At 35.0% G+C, this 19,703-nt stretch overlaps 1 protein-coding gene across 1 annotated transcript; it reads left to right on the forward strand.

The window, feature by feature from the left end:
• Positions 1-13,868: 13,868 nt before the first annotated feature.
• Positions 13,869-16,682, forward strand: LOC143624028 (uncharacterized). The gene is made up of 3 exons (XM_077094784.1): positions 13,869-13,980; positions 14,618-14,803; positions 16,336-16,682. The coding sequence occupies exons 1-3, from the start codon at positions 13,912-13,914 to the stop codon at positions 16,534-16,536; spliced, it is 456 nt and encodes a 151-aa protein (XP_076950899.1). The 5' UTR covers positions 13,869-13,911; the 3' UTR covers positions 16,537-16,682.
• The last annotated feature ends 3,021 nt before the right edge of the window (positions 16,683-19,703 follow it).

A 19,703-nucleotide genomic window follows, 5' to 3' on the forward strand; every position in this document is an offset into this window, starting at 1 on the left:
AGAGTAACCCGAAGTCCTCCTCAAAGTACGTGCATGACCCAGCGACACCTACATATTGCCTCGATTTGCGTGCCAAGGAAGGTGGATCATGAACGCTTCGAGAAACGTGCATATAGAGTAGAAGAGCTGCCCGTATAAACTTAGGAAATCTAACTCCGAATACCCGTGCGAGGTAAGGGGTTCTGCCTAAGTTATTATTATATTATTATGGCTTAAGACCATAGTCAAAGTTATAGCTGAACCTTGATTACGATTAAGAATAATATAACTTTTCTTAAGCAAAGGTTATAGTATTTCTTTAATATTAAGAAATATAATATTCAAATGGTATAGATAAATAATGTTTCTTCTTGAAGAAGAAACTCAGTATAGACGTTTCTTCCTGAAGAAGAAACGTAGCATATAAATGGTGAATGAATAAAAGGACTAGAGGTCCAAATGCTTTATATAAACAAATGTTTTTATCAATGTTAAAGCTATACGAAATAGACTAAAGGTCTAAAGCTAGTTCGTTGATCTAGTTATTTATACAAAAAGTTATTCTCGTACTATAGGTCTGAGGTAACAAAACAAGAAGAAGAATCAGAAAACAGGAATCAGTATCAGAAACTGATTATAAACAGAACATGTGAATACGCCCCAAACCTTTTATAATGAGTCAGAATGTTTGCATAGGATTTACGAATCCTTAAAAACTTTGTGTACAATAATAAGAAACGGACACTCTGATTAAGAGTATACATGTGTTTGGATCCAAACATACATGGTGACTCGGCATTTCCATTAGGCCATGCATATCATCAACATGCCTCTGAAGGTCTACGGGACTTTTCAGAAATGATATTGTGTATATAATTAATTGTACATGGTACTTAGGGTAATTTGATCCCAATGTAGTTGGGTGCCTAATGAGTAGTCACAAAGGTATTATTGTTGGTTTCACAAAGGTATTGAAAAGACATTTTTAGAGTCAACTTTATTCACCAGCTTTGTGCTGACGTATTTTCCCACCCATGTTACAGGGAAACAAGAAAGGTTAGAACAGACAAACAAGAAGGAATAGAAGATTAGAGTTATAGTCATTAGATGTTATCTGGTGGCTCAGATATTTTATTTGAAAATATTATGAAAAGAGTTATGTTATATAAAGAAATGTATTTGAAATATCAAGCGGGTATTTAAACCCGAGTTTTTAATAAGTTTTCAATATAATAAATTTAAAGACTTCCGCTATAAACCGCAACTCTGATGTAGTTACAAAACAGGTACCAACTATTGGTCACACGCCTAGGCTTCAAGAGCGGGGTGTGACATGTAGATACACTATCTATCTACCTAAGAACCCGGAATCATGAAAAAAAGGCTTAACCAATCGAACAATGCAAAGATAATAACCGAAACACTCGTTTAGGGTTGTTTGGGCTTAGATAGTGACATGCATATTGTTAGATCATTAAACTTTGTAGGGACATAAGTGATCATATGAGTGAGTCCCTGTTCAAATTTGAGAGTTTTTTCGTAAACGGAGAATTTTGGTGATTTTATAATTATTTATTGATGATTTATTATGAAAAATAGCAAATAGTTTGAAAAATTATTAAATTTTGTGGAGAACTCAGGTAAGTCAGTATGAGATAACACATAAAATTTTGGGTCAATTGAAGAGCCATAGCTATGGTTTCCGGATTCTCGTTTAATCGATTTTTAATGATCGATTAATGTTCAAAATGTATTTTACTATATATATAGGTTCTGGAATTTTTACAAGGAGTTTTTAAATATATTTTGGCCATTGAGAAAAATAATCGGATTTTTTGGGTATCGTTTGGTCTAAATGGACGAATTATCGGTTAAAAATAACATATAAAATGTTTTTTTATAAATAAATAAGTAAAATAATTCTATAAAAATCTACACTTAATATATTGTAATTTAAATATGTTCAGATAAGAAGTTGTGCTAATTTGAAAGTTAATCAAATGTAAGTTCTGATAAAACCAACAACGTTCTAATTAACTAACCCGCTGGGATATTAAAAAAACAAGAGTGGTTAAATACCATAGTTTTGAATAAATTTAGTAAAACCGAAGTTTTTAAGAGAATTTCGAACTTTTCGTGTGAATTGTGAGAGTTTTCTACAACTCATTCTGTATAAAAATGGAAATGGACCCTGTAGCGAATCCAAACACCTAAACCCTAATTTTCTTAAAGTTTGAATCATTTTATCAAATAACACATTTACTCAAGTTTGTGTTATCTTACCAATTTTCGTAACGCTTAAACGACCAACTTGGCCAGGCACGTAAAACGGTAAACCTGAGCCAAAACCAATTTTGAAAATTAGACATTGTACAACGTCACAGTCTAAGACTGTTGACATGTTCTGGGCGAAACAAATATACCCAGACTAGATATATAGCCCAATTCGATTAAAGATTATATTAGTATTAAGTGTATGATACCGATTTTAGGAATTGGGTTATCAGTGAGACGCACTAGAAATTAACATATTGTATTGACGCTGTCGTTATAATGTGAGTTTTATGACCCCTCTTTTAAACTATTTTATAAAAATTTGGGGTGAAAAACATGTTTATATCTATCTATCTATCTATCTATTTAGAAACGCATATTGATGTGAATTATCTAAGTGGTAACACATGAAAAGTCCCCATAAACTTGAGTAACTAACTATGAGCCGGTGACATGTGAACAGTAATACTATTGGTTTGACAAACTCAATTGAACCAACACGGATGTCGAGGTTCTACTACAATTGCACATGACCATATATTTATACATACACGCTATGTAGTGTTAGGCATATCTACTCGGGGCATATTGTGAGCAGTGTAGGCCACGGGGATGACGTGGGTAGTGGAGGCCATATGGTAGAAATGCACTGTCAAGGATTCACTTGTGGCTTAGCATAATTACAACACATATATATATCATGATTATGATGAATACACTTATTTGATTTCGTTTAAACTTGTGAAACTCACTAACAATTCGTAGTTGACACTTTTTAAAATGCTTTTCAGGTATACCAAAGTTAGAATAAGACATTATGTGTTGTGGTCAAGTGGTGTGCGATACCGTTGTAGACAGATGCAAGTATACTATTAAAGAATAATGCAGCTTAAAGAAATGATTTATGTGCAGTCCACATAGTTGTAGCCGGAGTTATAATAATGTAACATGATGTAAATTAATTTGTTAATATTTCTTATAAACAATGTGGTTGATATCAGATGTGTCTGTTACATTCTCATTTTATGCTTCCGTTATTGCTAGTTAGGGTGTGAGAGTTTAGTTATAATTTGGTTAATTGGCCTCAATTTTCTGGCTTGACTTTTGGGTCGAGTTTGATATCCCTAGATGTCCAGTTAACTATTGTGCCTTTGAGTTTTGACAAAGGAAAAAGATTTCAATACATTTAGTACGTACGTATATCTTGATACATATAGAAATTCTAGGTTCTCTCCTAAATCATAGTAATTTTATGAAATAAAAAAAATACAATCATCTTGTTATATAAGGGTCAAGTTATTCTACAAAGGGTAAAAAAAAATGAGAAGTGTGAGATTTCATAAATAATTAACATGTGTCAAGTGGGGACCAAAAGAAAAAGGGTATAGAGGTAATTGTACACATTTTCTCTGTAAGTCCCCCCGGGGCGTCGCCGATCGATACGAGATCCGCACGAGGTCTAGGAGTGCGGAATCCTCCTAGACTCGTTTAATGGTGTAGAAGACGAAGAACACGATTACACACAAACAAACACACGAACAAACACACGACCGGGATAAACGAATCTGCAGATCTTTTATATAATAACCAAACCACGTTACAAACCGAACAAAAACAAAGACACGGCCAACCCGAGGTGAGCTCTACCTCGGGTCGTCCCACACGAATCTCCCTCTCTGTTTCTCTCTAGATACTTGAACTGAACACACAATACTCTAACTTTCTGGATACTAAACCCTAAACAAGACACACATATATATAGAAAACCAACTTCGCGGGCTTGGGCTTGGGCCAGTAGGCGAAGTTGTTCTAACTTCGCCTATGGCGTCTCTGCTGGTCAGAATTGCATAGCGACGGTCACAAAATGCACCAACATTCTCTCTCCACATGCAAGACACATGTTAATACTTCCATCATTTTAGAACGTTTATAACTTTTTTGTATGATATTTTTTTTTTAAAAAAATTCATCATAATAACAAGCGTTTTTTATCCTTAATATGAGTATAATTTTTGTTATATAAAATTTAAAACAAAAATCACGTCATTGTGTCTTTTCGCACACCATTGTGTCTTTTCGCACACCATTGTGTCTTTTCGTCATTGTGTCTTTTCGCAAACCATTGTGTCTTTTCGCTTATCATTGTGTCTTTTTTCGTCATTGTGTCTTTTCGCACACCATTGTGTCTTTTTTCGTCATTGTGTCTTTCAACTCATTATTATGTTTGTTTAAATATTAATAACACCATTGTGTAATAATAATATGTAAAAATAATGATAAAATAATAACAAATTATCTAATACATAAGACACAATGATTAATACATGTTACACAATAACTTGAAACGTAAAACACAATGGTGAATGCGTATAACACAATGACCTAAAACGTAAAACACAATGGTGAATACGTATAACACAATGACCTAAAACGTAAGACACAATGGTGAATACGCATAACACAATGACCAAAAACGTAAGACACAATGGTGAATATATATATAACACAACGACGTGAAAAGTAAAACACAATGGAAACAACATATTACACAATGACTTGAACGTAATATACAATGAACGCAATACTATTTTTCTCAAATTAAATGAATTTGTCATATGTCAATCCGAATACAAGACAATGAACGTATTACACAGTGACTAAAAGTTAATGACGTACAAAACGACACAATGACGTAATCTTTGTTTTAATTTTTGTCTTTAATATGAGTACCAGTTGAAAAATATAATGATCAAAATCTATAATACAATTCATATGAAAACTCAACTAAAAGACACAATGAACAACAAAAAACACAATTAAAAAAACCAATTAATTCTTTTATTTTTATATAACAATATGATACTCATATTAAAGATAAAAAAACGCTTATTATATGGTGAATTTTTTTTAAAAAAAATAATGTCGTATGAAAAAGTTATGGACATTTAAAAATGATTGGGAGATTGACATATGCCTTGCATGTGGAGAGAGAAAATCAACAAAGGTAGGTTATTACTTTCATGCCCTTTCCATCAATTTTTATTTATTAAATTAATCTCAGTCATTTAAATTTAAGATCACTGGACTGGATTTCTTCTCACCTTTCTCATTTTCGTTGTCCTTTGTACTTTAACTTTATCTTGTTATATGATATATTTATGTTTTGTAAGTTCAATTTTGTAAATGTAATGTAACCGAAACCATATCAGTATACTCGATTACTAAAATTATTAAAACCGAACAATAAGTGTTGAATTTTCTTTGATTATTTCGACGTGCCTTTTTTTTCGAAACTGTAACTTTTATAAACGAAAAAACCCAAAACAACAACCAACCACCTCCACAAACGGAGAGAAGCCGCAAAAAAACTAGAAAACTACATAAACGAGAAATTACACCACTTCAACCAATCAATTTGGCTATATTTAGACCTAAACTTGAACCAAAAATACCCAGTCGACTTTATGTCTCCAATCAGCTCGTCTATCTTAACCTCTTTTCCTTCAAATACTTTCTCGTTTCTCGCCTTCCAAATTCTCCAACAAGCGACAATAACAAAACCGTGAAAAACCTCCTTCTGTACTTCGCCAAACTCCATAGACTTATATAGGTCTAATAAATCTCTAACCGTAAAACCAAAAATGGGAGGAACTTTGCACCAACTACTTATATGCTCCCACACAACCGCCGCCACTAAGCATCCGGTAGTAATGTGGTCTGCCGACTCATAGCCCGAGTCGCAAAGAGGGCACTAATTATCCTCCACTTGAATATTCCTCCTTACGAGCGCCATCTTCGTAGGAATTTGATTCTTTTCTGCTCTCCACACATGGATATTGCATTTCGCAGGGACTCATTTACTCCATTTCATGATATAATTGTTACTTATGTTTTTATTATTAACCAACATTCTCTTTACTGAACAAACGGAGAAGACTCCGTCTTTATTACCACTCCAGTTCCAAGAGTCCGGGCCCCCCTTCCAAGAAGCCGAACTCATTAACTGAAAATATTTTTCCCACTCGTATCTTTCTTGATCTATCCTCTGGTTTCTAAACCAGTCCCACGTCCAACTAAAGTTACCCCCTTGTCTCCAAAACCGATCATTAACTTTAGGGCAAACTTCCTTTAAACTTGAGTTCCCGGCCCAAATATCGGTCCAGAAGCTAAGTTTCTTACCATCTCCCAAATTACCTTTGATCAAATCGGCCATTTTTCTTCCTTCGAGATTCAGTTTATTCACGGCTTTGGCAATATTCATCCAGACACCATTGTGCCAGTTTTTTAAAGGTACTGACTCATAACCTGCACTATGTGAATGAATGGCTATAATGATCCGTTTCCACAATCCATCTTCCTCCGTCTTCAGTCTCCAACACCATTTTGACAGTATATGTCTCTAAGCCTCGAGATACCGAGCTCTCCCTTGTCTTTTGGCATAGCCATATTCTCCCAAGCCACCCAATGAACCTTCCTATTATCATTAATACTCCCTCCCCACAAAAATCTCTTCATGATTCCTTCTAAATTCTCCACCACTTTACTTGGAACTTTAAATAAAGAAAAGTAGTACACCGGTAAGCTTTCAAGAACCGACTTAATCAAAACAACCCTTCCACCTATCGACAAAGCATTAGCTTTCCAAACCACTAGGCGCTTCTCAAAAACCTCAATAATCCCATTCCAGTTATTAATCTTATTCATATTCGCTCCCACTTGAATACCGTGACGTAAAAAAGGCATAACACCCTTTTTACATCCAACCACCCCTGCCAAATCTATAATTTCAGCCCCTGACACATTGCATCCAAATAAAACTGATTTAATCAATTTTAACTTCGACGTGCCTTATGATTCATTTAATCAATTTTTCTATGATATGATATAAGGGTAAAGTTAAAATACAAAGGACAACAAAAATGAGAAGGGTGAGAAGGAATCAAGTCCATTGATCTTAGATTTGAATGATTGAGATTAATTTAATAAATAAAAATTGATAAAAAAAAGGCATTAAGGTAATAACCCACATTTGTTGACTTTCTCTCTCCACATGCAAGGCACATGCCAATTCCCCCATCATTTTAAAATGTCCATAACTTTTTCATACGACATTATTTTTTAAAAAAAAATCACCATAATAATAAGCGTTTTTTTATCTTTAATATGAGTATCATATTGTTATATAAAAATAATAAAAAAATAATGTGTTTTTAATTGTGTTTTTTTGTTATTCATTGTGTCATTGTGTAATATTTTGTTTACATTGTGTTTTACATTTCAAGTCATTGTGTTATACGTATTCGCCATTGTGTCTTACGTTTTAGGTCATTGTTTTATGCGTATTCACCATTGTGTTTTACGTTTCAAGTTATTGTGTAACATGTATTAATGACGAAAAAAGACACAATGGTGTGAGAAAAGACACAGTGGCGAAAGAAACACAATGGTGTGCGAAAATACACAATGACGAAAAAAGACACAATGATAAGCGAAAAGACACAATGATGTGCGAAAAGACACAATGAAGGAAAAAACACACGATGACGAAGAAAGACACAATGATAAGCGAAAAGACACAATGGTGTGCGAAAAGACACAATGAAGAAAAAAAGACACAATGACGAAAAAAGACACAATGATAAACGAAAAGACACAATGGTGTGCGAAAAGACACAATGATGAAAAAAGACACAATTATAAGCGAAAAGACACAATGACGAAAAAAGACACAATGATAAGCGAAAAAACACAATGGTGTGCGAAATGATACAATGACGAAAAAAGACACAATGATAAGCGAAAAAACACAATGGTGTGCGAAAAGACACAATGGTGTGCGAAAACATACACAATTATAAGCGAAAAGACACAATGGTGTGCGAAAAGACACAATGACGAAAAAAGACACAATGATAAGCGAAAAGACACAACGGTGTGTGAAAAGATACAATGACGAAAAAAGACACAATGATAAGCGAAAAGACACAATGACGAAAAAAAACACAATTATAAGCGAAAAGACACAATGGTGTGCGAAAAGACACAATGATAGGCGAAAAAGACATAATGGTATGCGAAAAGACACAATGACGTGATTTTTGTTTCAAATTTTATATAACAAAAATCATACTTATATTAAAGATAAAAAACGCTTGTTATTTGATGATTTTTTTTAAAAAAAATATCATACGAAAAAGTTATAAACGTTCTAAAATGACGAGGGTATTAACATGTGCCTTGCATGTGGGTAGAAAAAATGTGTACAATTACCTTTATACCCTTTTTTCTTTGATTCTCACTTGACACATGTCAATTATATATGACTTCTCACACTTCTCATTTTTATTACCCTTTATAGAATAATTTCACCCTATGATATAAATCATTAAAATTATCCTGGAAAGTCATGAACGGATGTTAATATATATCTATATTTTTTGTTTAAATTTGTTATAATTTAAAAAAAATTATCATCTAATAATGAGTCTTGCATTAACTGTTACTTAACTAATATAAATTTCATTGTCAACTTATGTCATCAACATACTTTTAACAATATATCAACATACTTTTAACAATATATCGAACGCAAGTCATTTTCATCATTACAATATTAGAAAATTAGGAGCCGTTGGCAATTTTTGTTGATCGTTGTTTGACCTACTTCAAATAGTGGACCCCACTTTTTCATAAAATAGGAGATTATAAATTTTTTTAACACTCATTTAGATAAATTATGGGTAGAGACTCACCCAATCATCTCCACACTACCTTCTTAAACGTTAGATTTCTATATTTATTGATTTAAAGACGGTTTACTTATTTTTTTAAAAGACTTTTACATTTTATTGCAATAATAAAGACTAACAAATCATAGAAATTGTTATATCATCATCATCTTTTTAATTTACTTTTAATAACCAAGTTATTTATTATAATAAATTAATTTAATATGTATAAATTTAACATAACTTATAAATTTATAAAAATTAAATACTTTGTTTGTTTTTTAGATAAATAAACATAAGTTAGTTTATATATATACGAAACATAAAAACTCGTTACCTCTGTCAGAGAATTCCATTTTTCAAGTGGCGGAAACCTCAAACTATATTGGAAAATTAAAAAATAACTATCCATAGATGTCCTTTAATTGGGTCTTTCGACCATGTTTCTCCACAATAAGGAGTCCCCCAAAACCGGATGAAATTACGTCTCTAAGGCGAGGAAGTGAAAATTGGAAGAAATCGACATGGTTGAGGTGTAAGTGTGGTTACAACTTGCAAGGCATGAACACAATCCACCTACAAGTACAACAAAAAATACATTAAATTGGGAGACCTATCACAAATTAGACTTGCAACAAAGAATCAAAGTGGCATCGCGATATGAAGCAAAAACATCAAACATTGCCTCCACCTTTGGAACCACCCACCTCCATTTTCGAGACAAGCGGGATGACACCTTTCAGCTTAATGCAACATTCTCAGTGTGTATCACACACATATCCTTTCGTATAATATCTCAACTACTAAATAAAACCTTGTAAATGCTTACAAACATTCTAACTTACCATTGGAAAAGTTACATTGGTCACTAAATGGTTCACCTTTCGAAAAACCGAGTTAACAATTGGACCAACTATTTAAAGCTTAGAATTGGTCGTCTAACGAACAAGACTTGTTTAGTTAGACAAGTTCATAAGGTTGACCCGAAATTAACCTAGGCCCGTTTACACTAAACTCAAACCCATAGTTTTTATATTATGACTTTGTATTTCTATGGTGTAATAAATCTTACTATAATAATAAAAGAAAATGTTAAAGCTTAGATGTTAAGCCTACCTTTCTCCTAATTTCTAATCACTCATCTCATTTATTCTAGCTATTTATGGATCATTTATCAAAACTATTTTGTCAAGTGAGTTATAACATAGTGTGGATTTTATTCATTATTGAATTAAGTGTCATTTTTTATACTTGAGGTTTGACCAACTACGCAATTTTAGTACATTTTTTAAATTTCTTGCAAATCAACACTTGACGTTTCCAAAATATGTTATTTTAGTACTTTTCGTTAACTCAATTTATATTTACCATTAAGTCTACATTTAATTAATTCATAAGTATTTGAGTATCACAATTGAAATAACAAACCTTATTTATTTTTATCTTTTGACAAATCACGTGTAATACACGGATACAAAAGCTAGTTAAAAATAAAAAAAATGGATATTGATTGTTAATACTCCCAACTTTCGGCCGTTGGTAGATAACACTCCCAACATTCACTTTGTCTTTCACAACTCCCAACTTTCACCCTATTTGTTTTTATCACTCCCTCGTTAACTGAAAGCTAACGCCGTTGGTGGAGACGCTTACGTGACTTTTTTTTAATTAAGTCAGACTAGGTGTCATGCATACTTGGAAATAACTTTTATTTTAACTTTTTAATCTTTTATACCTTGTTTAAGCCATCTTCTCCACCCTCCAACCTCCCACCACAACCACAACTGCCAGAACTCACAGCCACCGCCACCACTTCTCCGACCGCCATACTTATCTACCAGTACCTCCATTTATGCACTCTCTCTACTTTAACCTTACAATGTTGGATCGCACTCAATTTGAAGTCTGGTTGCTCTCCTCCATTAAAATTGAAGAAGGTAAAAACACAACACTAACCATCCAATTAGTTGTCTCCTTGTTGAAACTTGCCAATGATAAGGAGGAAGTGGTGGCACTTGGTTTTAGCCGCCACACTCGATTTTTCGACGAGCATCGTTGGTGGCAACCAGACTGTGGTTTTAGTCAGAAAACGACGACGACATCCCACGGTACAGTAGCAACCGGCGGTGGGTCTTGCGAGAATGAAAAGAGGTGCCATGGCGGGTATAGAAGGATGAACAATTAGGGTTTTGCTGCCACATATTTTTCCGACACTGTAACGACAACGACAGTGGCTGTCCAAGTTCAGATCTCATTAGAATGGCAATGGCAGACGATGGTAAGTGTAGTGGTTAAGGGCAGTCATTTGGTAAACAAGACGAAATGGGTGTTTTTGTTAAATCCGACGACATGTGAGTTTTTCCGGCTGAAGCCGAATAGGTATGACACCTAATCTGACTTAATTAAAAGAAAACGAAAAAAAGCATGTCAGCGTCTCCACTAACGGCGTTAGCCTTTAGTTAACGAGGAGTGATAAAAACAACTAAGGTTAGAGTTGGGCGTGATTAGAGACAAAGTGAAAATTAAAAGTGTCATCTACCAACGAACGAAAGTCAAAAGTATTAAAAACCAATATCTACTATTATAATAAACAAAAATAATGGTTGAAGCACATTAACCCTAATTGGCCTAATATTTTGTCAAGTGGCACTCTATCTTTGAAGCTTTAGGTCATAAATATTTATAATTAAATTAAAACCTTCCATATACAAAAACTACTAAATGCATTTCTTGAATTTTGAATTCTTTCTTCTATGAAAACAAATTTCATTATCAATTATTAATTAGTGATTTCCTTTAAGTTGTGTATCACTAATTACGTAGACAACTAATAATCTGATATACAGTAGCTATTAGTTACCGTAAAATATGTTTATTTCCATTAGTGATTAGTGATTTCCGTCAGCAACAACAACGAAAACTAAATTTCTTTGGTCTCCTTCATTCCTTAGCACTAAACACATTTATTTGATAGTGTTCGTACTCACAAACACACCTAAGGAGACTTTCATAGCTCTGCTCCTCTTCAATCAATTTACCTTATATACAACAAGTCCTTCATCCAATTATATTTATTTTATATTGCACATCATATATTAATATTGTATTCTTCACACTTTTAAGCATATGTGAATTACATGTATATCAACTAGGTGTCTTCTTGGTTGACTTTAAAGCAATTAAACCATTCAAACTTACCAACTTGAAATGAAATCCGCCTTTAAATCAGTTGCTTATGTTTATACAATGTTATACATATATTATATACTTGGGTTACAAACATCATATTACACGTGGTTTTAATATAAAATTTACATGTACCTATTGGATGATAACTTTTTTATAGCTCCCCTTGAAAAACATGCAGGAACTATTTCATTATCTAAATAAATATATAAAATAAAATTTAATTAGCCGTTAAACTAGAATATTAAAATGAAGTTGTTTTATAAAACGACAGTTCGTCACTGATACAATAAACATAAAAGTGGTACCCTACAAAGTTGTGTAAAATTATGACCAACGGGTTGGTTTATGATTTTTATAATTATGGGCCGTATAAACCAAACCTGACTGTAGGAGGTGATTGGTCAATTTTAATTTTCTTCATGTTGTTTACGCTTTAAATTCACCATTAATGCTATTTTATACTTCTTCTACCATTCATATGATTCCTTTTTATAAATGTATTTGTTTTGTCAAATGATAAGGCGATGCCTAAAATATCAAAATCTCATCTTATAAATTCAGAGAATGATGCTTCTAACCGGAGTTATACAACAAAGTAACATTCGTTTACCTGCTTATAATTAAATTTTAGGGATACGTATTTATTTTATATTACAACTAACATATAAAATTATACCTATTTGTTTTAATGTTTTAGTTGATGCATCTACAGGTCCGTTGTCATATACTTCAAATGTTATTCCATTATTATTTAATTTAACTTGAATTTAATTTGAAAAATAAAAACAAAAATTTTAATTTACTAAACACATTTGTTTTAGTTCCATCTAAATATGTCTTTCTTACAATTTTTAATACGAACAACGTCTATTCTGGTGCCGCTGAAAAAAGAAAACAATGAAAACTCATCCTTGATATAATAAACAAAAAGATAGTTATGTCACTTGACACCTAATATGACCATCTTTGTGTCACTTGGCACTTCAAGGTTCAAAATAAAACTATATCTCATCTCATATTGCTCAAATGAGAAATCAAGACGAAAACGAACATTTATAAAAGACAAGGTAGTGCATCCGACTTATTATTATCACTAGGCGGTGCATGAACAATTGTGTACATCTACTCAGTTTTAAAAATATTTAATGTTATCCCGGTTGTTGTTTTCGATTTGAAAGCTGGTTTGCGAACAACCAACCATTTTTTTTATTTTTTTATTTATTTGGTTGGACAACCAATGTAGTCCAGTTTCTGAACACTGATTTTATCTCAAATGGGTTAAAATATTAAATGGGTTGAATTTTGTTTGTAACAAAAATAAAAAAATATATTTGGATATTTATGAATTTCCGAAATGTATATATATTTTTTCATATTGTTTAATATGCAATTTAATATACCGTATAATACATATTTATATAAACAATTTAACACATTTTTTATATTTCTTATAATGTCGTTGTTTGAATAAATTTATTTATTCCAACCCGTGTTTCACACGGATTCGTAACCTAGTCCAAGATAAAAAAAAAGGAATATTTGTGTAGGCAGCCAACTTATATTTAAGATGATGAGAGACAGATCGAATCCAACAAAACCCACCAAATCAAGCTACCTTCTCTCTCTTTCTCTCTCATGTAGCATGTAGAGTGCGAAATCTGACAATATCCTAGATCACCTTTGGACCTATTATATTTTTATTAATATTAATTGCTCCAAAATCAACCAAAGCACAAGATTCATGGTGGGTCTGTTTTCAAGATTTTCTGTAAGCAGAAACAATGGCCATCGTCGTTCCCAGAGTGCACTCGTAAGAACAATCTTCATGTTCTTGTTTATTGTTTTGTCTTGCTTTACGAACTGGGATCCTGTAGATTCTCTTGTTTCCGCAACTTGCTTTCAATCTTGTTTTCATTCATATTATTAATATTTTCTTATTGGAGCTCTTTTGATTAATTATGTGGGTCTGGACTGTTTGTTTTTGATCAATTTGCGTTGACGTTTAAGATTTGGGTTTGACTTCTGATGGTCAAATCACTATAAACCTGAAATCAAAATTGATGATAAATGTTTCTCTTAAAGAAAAAGATGTAAAGCTGCATGTAGCTATATAAAAATGTAACATTATAACATTTTAAGGTAAAAGAAAAACTAAAAATTTCATCTCAAATTTGAGTTTTGACTTTTGAAAGCATTGACTTTTAATGTCTAAAGGTGTGTCTGCAGTCTGCACAAGGAAATCTTTGGATTAGGATTTTTTTTATTTTTTTTTTGAACAGCATGGAAATTTTATATAAACAACCGAAAACGGGTAGAGAACCTAACCAAATTCATCTAAGGAGTCACATATATCCTGATTATTACTGCTGACTAACAAGTTTTTGATGTCTGAATAGACTTATTTGTTGACTTTGTTTCTGTTTGTGTTTTTGTTTAATCCGGTGAAGGACGAAAGGGAAGTTGTTCCAACCGATGCAGTTCCAATAGAACCCACAAGTGTCACAGGAGTTATGTCATCTGCTCATCATGGAATTGAAATAGCTGTTGAGTTTAAGCCGGTTGACCATCCTACTGAGCCAGTTGACATAGATCAACCCATTCAGTGCCCGTTGCCCGAGCCCTCAATTCTCAATGTAAGTGATCATTAAACTAGTTTTCTTGTATTTGATAATACTAGTAAAGTTTTCTGGATTTGAGAAAGATGAGGTACCAATATGATCACTAGTACTTGTATGTGTTTCTGTTGATATCATCTGGTTGGATTTTTAAAGGTTTTGTTCTTTTATATTTCTTTCTTGAAAATATCCATTTATTGATTAATCTACTAATTGAGGCTCAATATTTTATTTAATTAAATTTCATGTGTTAACATTGCAAATCAACACCAAACGATAAAGCAGTTGCGTATCTTGCATAAACCAGAACACAGTCTTTTGCAAGGGCAGGAAACACAAAATAAATCTTTCATTTGTTCAATTTAAAATAAATAAAATATAGGAAAATGTTTGAAATGCAATGTTTATGTATCGCTTCTGAGACCACCCGTAATGGCAGCTTTGCCACCCACGTTATGGAGGAAAACGCGGGGGGTACACCGCCCCCCCCCCCCCCCCCCCGCGTTATGTAATTTTCTTTTTCCCCGGCGTTTTCTACAAAACGCAAGAATGGGCACGCATATCAACAAATCTGACCGTTTTCTACATAGTTGGCTGTCTTCGCTGAAGGTGCCGGATGATTTGGTGAGTGGATTGGAGGTACAAATCTGAGAAGAAGGAGTTACAGATCGGCTATTTTTATGATCGGTGGTGGTGGTGGGTGAGTTGTGGTGGTGGTGGTTTATGTTATGATCGGTGGTGGTGGGTGAGTTATGGTGGTGGTGGTTGGGTGGGTGAGTTACAGGGAAGAAGGAAGAAGAAGATAGAGATGTACATAACTATTATTATTTCAATATTATTTATATCAAATATCTATTCTACCTACCATTTTACCAGTACTATACTTATACTTATATCAAATATCCATTATAAATATTATAAAAAAATTGATTGTGAAGTAACAAAAATAAAAAAAAACAAAAAAAATTAATAATGATTGGGCGCCACGTGGCGCATAACCCCTGGTAGTGGAGAGTTATGACTACAGCCTGTTTTTGTACAAAACCATAACTCTGACTGGACGCCACGTGACGCATAACCCCTGGATGTGGAACTTTATAACTACACATGGTCTGACAGTCTAAAAAAATATCAACAAACTTTTGTCTATTTATAGAAACCACACATGTATAGTTAAACGTTTAAAAACTAAAAAGAAAAACACAAAAACAAACTAGTTTAATGGTTTTTTATGCACTTTACATGTGTATTTGAATGTAAGAGGTGGTAATATTAAAAGTATGAACCACTGATAATAAATTATATGATTTAAGTATGTTATTTTTTGTTCTCGATAATTTAGTGTTTTGATGAACCACATCATATGTATGCATCTTTGAAAACAACACCCCTATATGTAAGTTTTTAAATTAATTATGACTCTATCCGGTATTTAAAACTGGTCCAACCTGAAGGCAGCTGGTCCCGTTATGAAATATTTGTACCTATGTGTGCTTGGCATTTCATTATTGGATTGTATTTGCTGACATATTTGTTTTGTGACATAAAAGGACGGAAGAATATGGAAAGAGCGCGTATCTGCTGGGGCGCAAAGGAGGGTTGATTTGCCAATAATGCAGGAAGAAGCAGGGGCCCCACCTGGACCCGAGACACCTAGAACAAAGTCACGACCTCGAACCAATCGGATATTGCCATCAATCAGTGCGCCTGAACATAACATTCTTAAACTCCTTGAGGAGTCCGGGATGTAATGTTATGTCAACGGTTGTTCAAATTCCTAAAGCATTTACTGTGGTTAAGATTTCCAACATTGGTGTACATTTTTTCCATATTGTCACTCTCTATATATATAATATCTAGACATGAACACAAGGCATTGCATGTATGTACATACTATAAAGGATCTTTTACTGCTCTTTACATATAATAGTTTTCCATGCTAGTAATCGATACGTATTAGTACGATGTGTACTTGTGTCAATCGTCATACTTGCTAAAACGTGAGTGTTTAACGAGCCTATTGTTCTCGCCTAGTCGCATTTCTAATATGAAGTCTCCTGATGGTGGTAAGTGTGGCCAACAAACCCGAAAAGCCATAACAGGATATGCATTTTAATAGTGTAATGAAAATGTTTGAAACCGATAAATTCTTTACGTGATACCGGTTATTGGAATATATTATAGTTGTGTATATCCGAGTTTTGATAATTTAAAATCTAAATGTATAACTATTGACTAAACGGTAATCTGTTCACCGCTCAACAGCACACTCCCTTTAGTTTGGGAAAGTCTTTTGGTGAAACAAATTGGGTAGAAGTAGTCTAATGTGAAAGCTGGAACGGTATTGATTTGTGTGGAAAACTGAATCGGATAGCTTGAGAACATCGTCCCTTATGAAGCGAGTACTTTGGGGTGAAATTAGGTAAAAACGAGATGTAATTTATTCATTGGTTCTTGGCAATACCTTTCAAGTTTTGAATTCCTAATAAAAGGGACTTCTTTAATGTTTTCATTATTCAGTTATGAAACAATTTTCTTTGAGAGTGTTTATTTGTGTTTGAAGAAACGTGGATCGGCTCACTGGTAGACGATCAACTTTCCTCGGGTATGAGTATGCTATTTCACCGATTGTTCTCCGGAGTATGAGTTCTTTCACCTACAAAACGAGCAGCACCGTGAACTTACCCCTCAGAAAGGGACAGAGGGGTCCTCTTTGGGGTAACCCTCCGGTGTGAGAATAAGAGATTGTAGGAGAAGATAATAATAATCTGAGAGTGAGTAAGGAATTGGAATATATTTTCTTGCTTACCTCCCCTTGTGGAGGTGGTGTGGTATTTATAGTGTTAGGGTTTCCAATGATTGGGCTCAGATCCCATTAGGGCCTTTTTGGCCTCCTCCTGTTGCTTTGCGCCACGTGTCCTTAGGACACCTGGTGCTTTTTCATTGATTATTCTCTGACCCAGGCATTTTACCTGACCCATGTGCAATCACGTGGTAGCACATGGGTTTTGCTGAGTTGTCCACCTTTCATTGGCAGCTGTCAACATCAGCATATTCTTATTCCTTAAAGGATACCTTCTGGAAGGTTTGCTGACGAGCACAATCAAGGTTGTCCTTATCCTAATTTGGATAAGGACGAGGTTGATTATGTGCACGTGTGATATGCGCCTATCCTGAGGATGCGCGAAGTCTTCTCTTTATTCTCACGCGCAGATGTTTCATGCGCAGATGTGATATGCGCAAGCATATGTAATATGCGCCACGCGCAGATGTGATATGCGTGAGCATATATGATGCGTGAGCATGCGATGTGCGCCACGCGCAGATGCGCCACGCGCAGATGTGATATGCGTGAGCATATATGGTGCGCGAGCATGTGATACGCGTGAGCATATGTGATGCGTGAGCATATATGATATGCGCCGTGCGCATAGGTTTTGGCTTTGTGCCTTCATGATATCTTGATTTCAAGCCTCTTGTCTATATCTTGTGGGTTGACCCGCCCCGCTCGATGTTAAGGCGGGTACATACCTCTTCAAGCCCCCCCAGTCTAATGTGTGTCTTGTCTCGCGCGAGCGAGGTAAGATAGATATTAGACTTAATAGTTCTCTTTTAATAGGGTTTTGTCTTTTCCTTTTTTATTTCTCATCGTTGCGCGAAATTCTATCCTTGTGGTTGAAATGAATCGTCCATGTACGTGGTTGGTTGGTGCTGACATGCGTCAGAGATGGAGACGTGTCAGACTTTTCGTGTGCTCGAGGTGCTACAGTTGCCTTTCATGTCCCCTCACACAGTGTCAGGAACACGTGTCGCGCTCGCGTTGGCCTGCACCTGCAAGTGGGGCGCGTGAACTCTGATCAGCACCTGTTTCGTTCCTTTTATGTCCCCTCACACAGTGTCAGGAACACGTGTCGCGCTCGCGTTGGCCTGCACCTGCGAGTGGGGGCGCGTGAACTCTGACCAGTACCTGTTTCTCTTTCTCCTGGGCCTATAAAAGCAAGCCTTTTGAGTTGTTATTCTTCATCTTCATTGTTATTTCAGAGCTTTCCTTTCCTTCCATTTTATTCCGATTTCCGTTCTTGAAGTAACCTCTGTTTGATTTCACAGTTGTATGTCTGATAACCCAGACACCACAATCTCCCCCAGCAGACGCCGTGTAAAATCATTAGTCATGTCCACTTTGAAAAAGACCGGCAAGGGAAAACGGGCTGCTGAGGCCTCGTCGGAGGAGGTGGGGAAGGGCAAGACAGTAAAGAGGTGGGATGAGATTCCCTGCAAGTTGAGACAGTCTGATTTTGACAGTCTCATCGCCTCTCAGGGTTTTCTCCCTGAGTATGGCTGTATGCTCCCAGCGGCCGGGCAAACGGCGGAAGATCCGCCTACCGGCTATATCTCCTTATACTGCCATTTTTTCACCCACTGCAACCTTCGTCTCCCGATGACAAGGTTTATGGGTGCGCTGCTTAAATTTTATGGGATTCACATATCCCAAGTCCATCCTTTTGGACTTGTGCGCATGACTCATTTTGAGTTCATGTGCAAAGCTCAGCGCGAGGAGCCAAACCCTCGGCGCTTTCAATTTTTCTATAAGCCAAAAATCCAAGATTCTTGGTTCTCATTCGTTCCTCGCAGTCAGAAGGTCAAGTGCTGCACTGTTTCCTTCAAGAGCCTTCATGACTGGTCTGAGAAATTTTTCTATATTAAGGCTGGTGTGATTCCCATCCGCATGACCATGCGCGCGATCACATCTGCGCCCGCGGATGTGAATGTTTTTAAGAACCCAACTGGCGCATGGGTTAATAAGTTGACCGCTGAACCATCCCCCGCCAAGAATATTTGCGAGGAGGCGCTGGTGAGGGTTGGCATGAGCAGGAGGTGGGCCGACAGCGCGACTGAGCCCGTTATCCAAGTTGATGGA

Source organism: Bidens hawaiensis, unplaced genomic scaffold, assembly GCF_021521415.1.
Source record: "Bidens hawaiensis isolate Kalapana, Puna unplaced genomic scaffold, B.hawaiensis_p1.1 tig00000369_1, whole genome shotgun sequence".
NCBI classification, from domain to species: Eukaryota; Viridiplantae; Streptophyta; class Magnoliopsida; order Asterales; family Asteraceae; genus Bidens; species Bidens hawaiensis.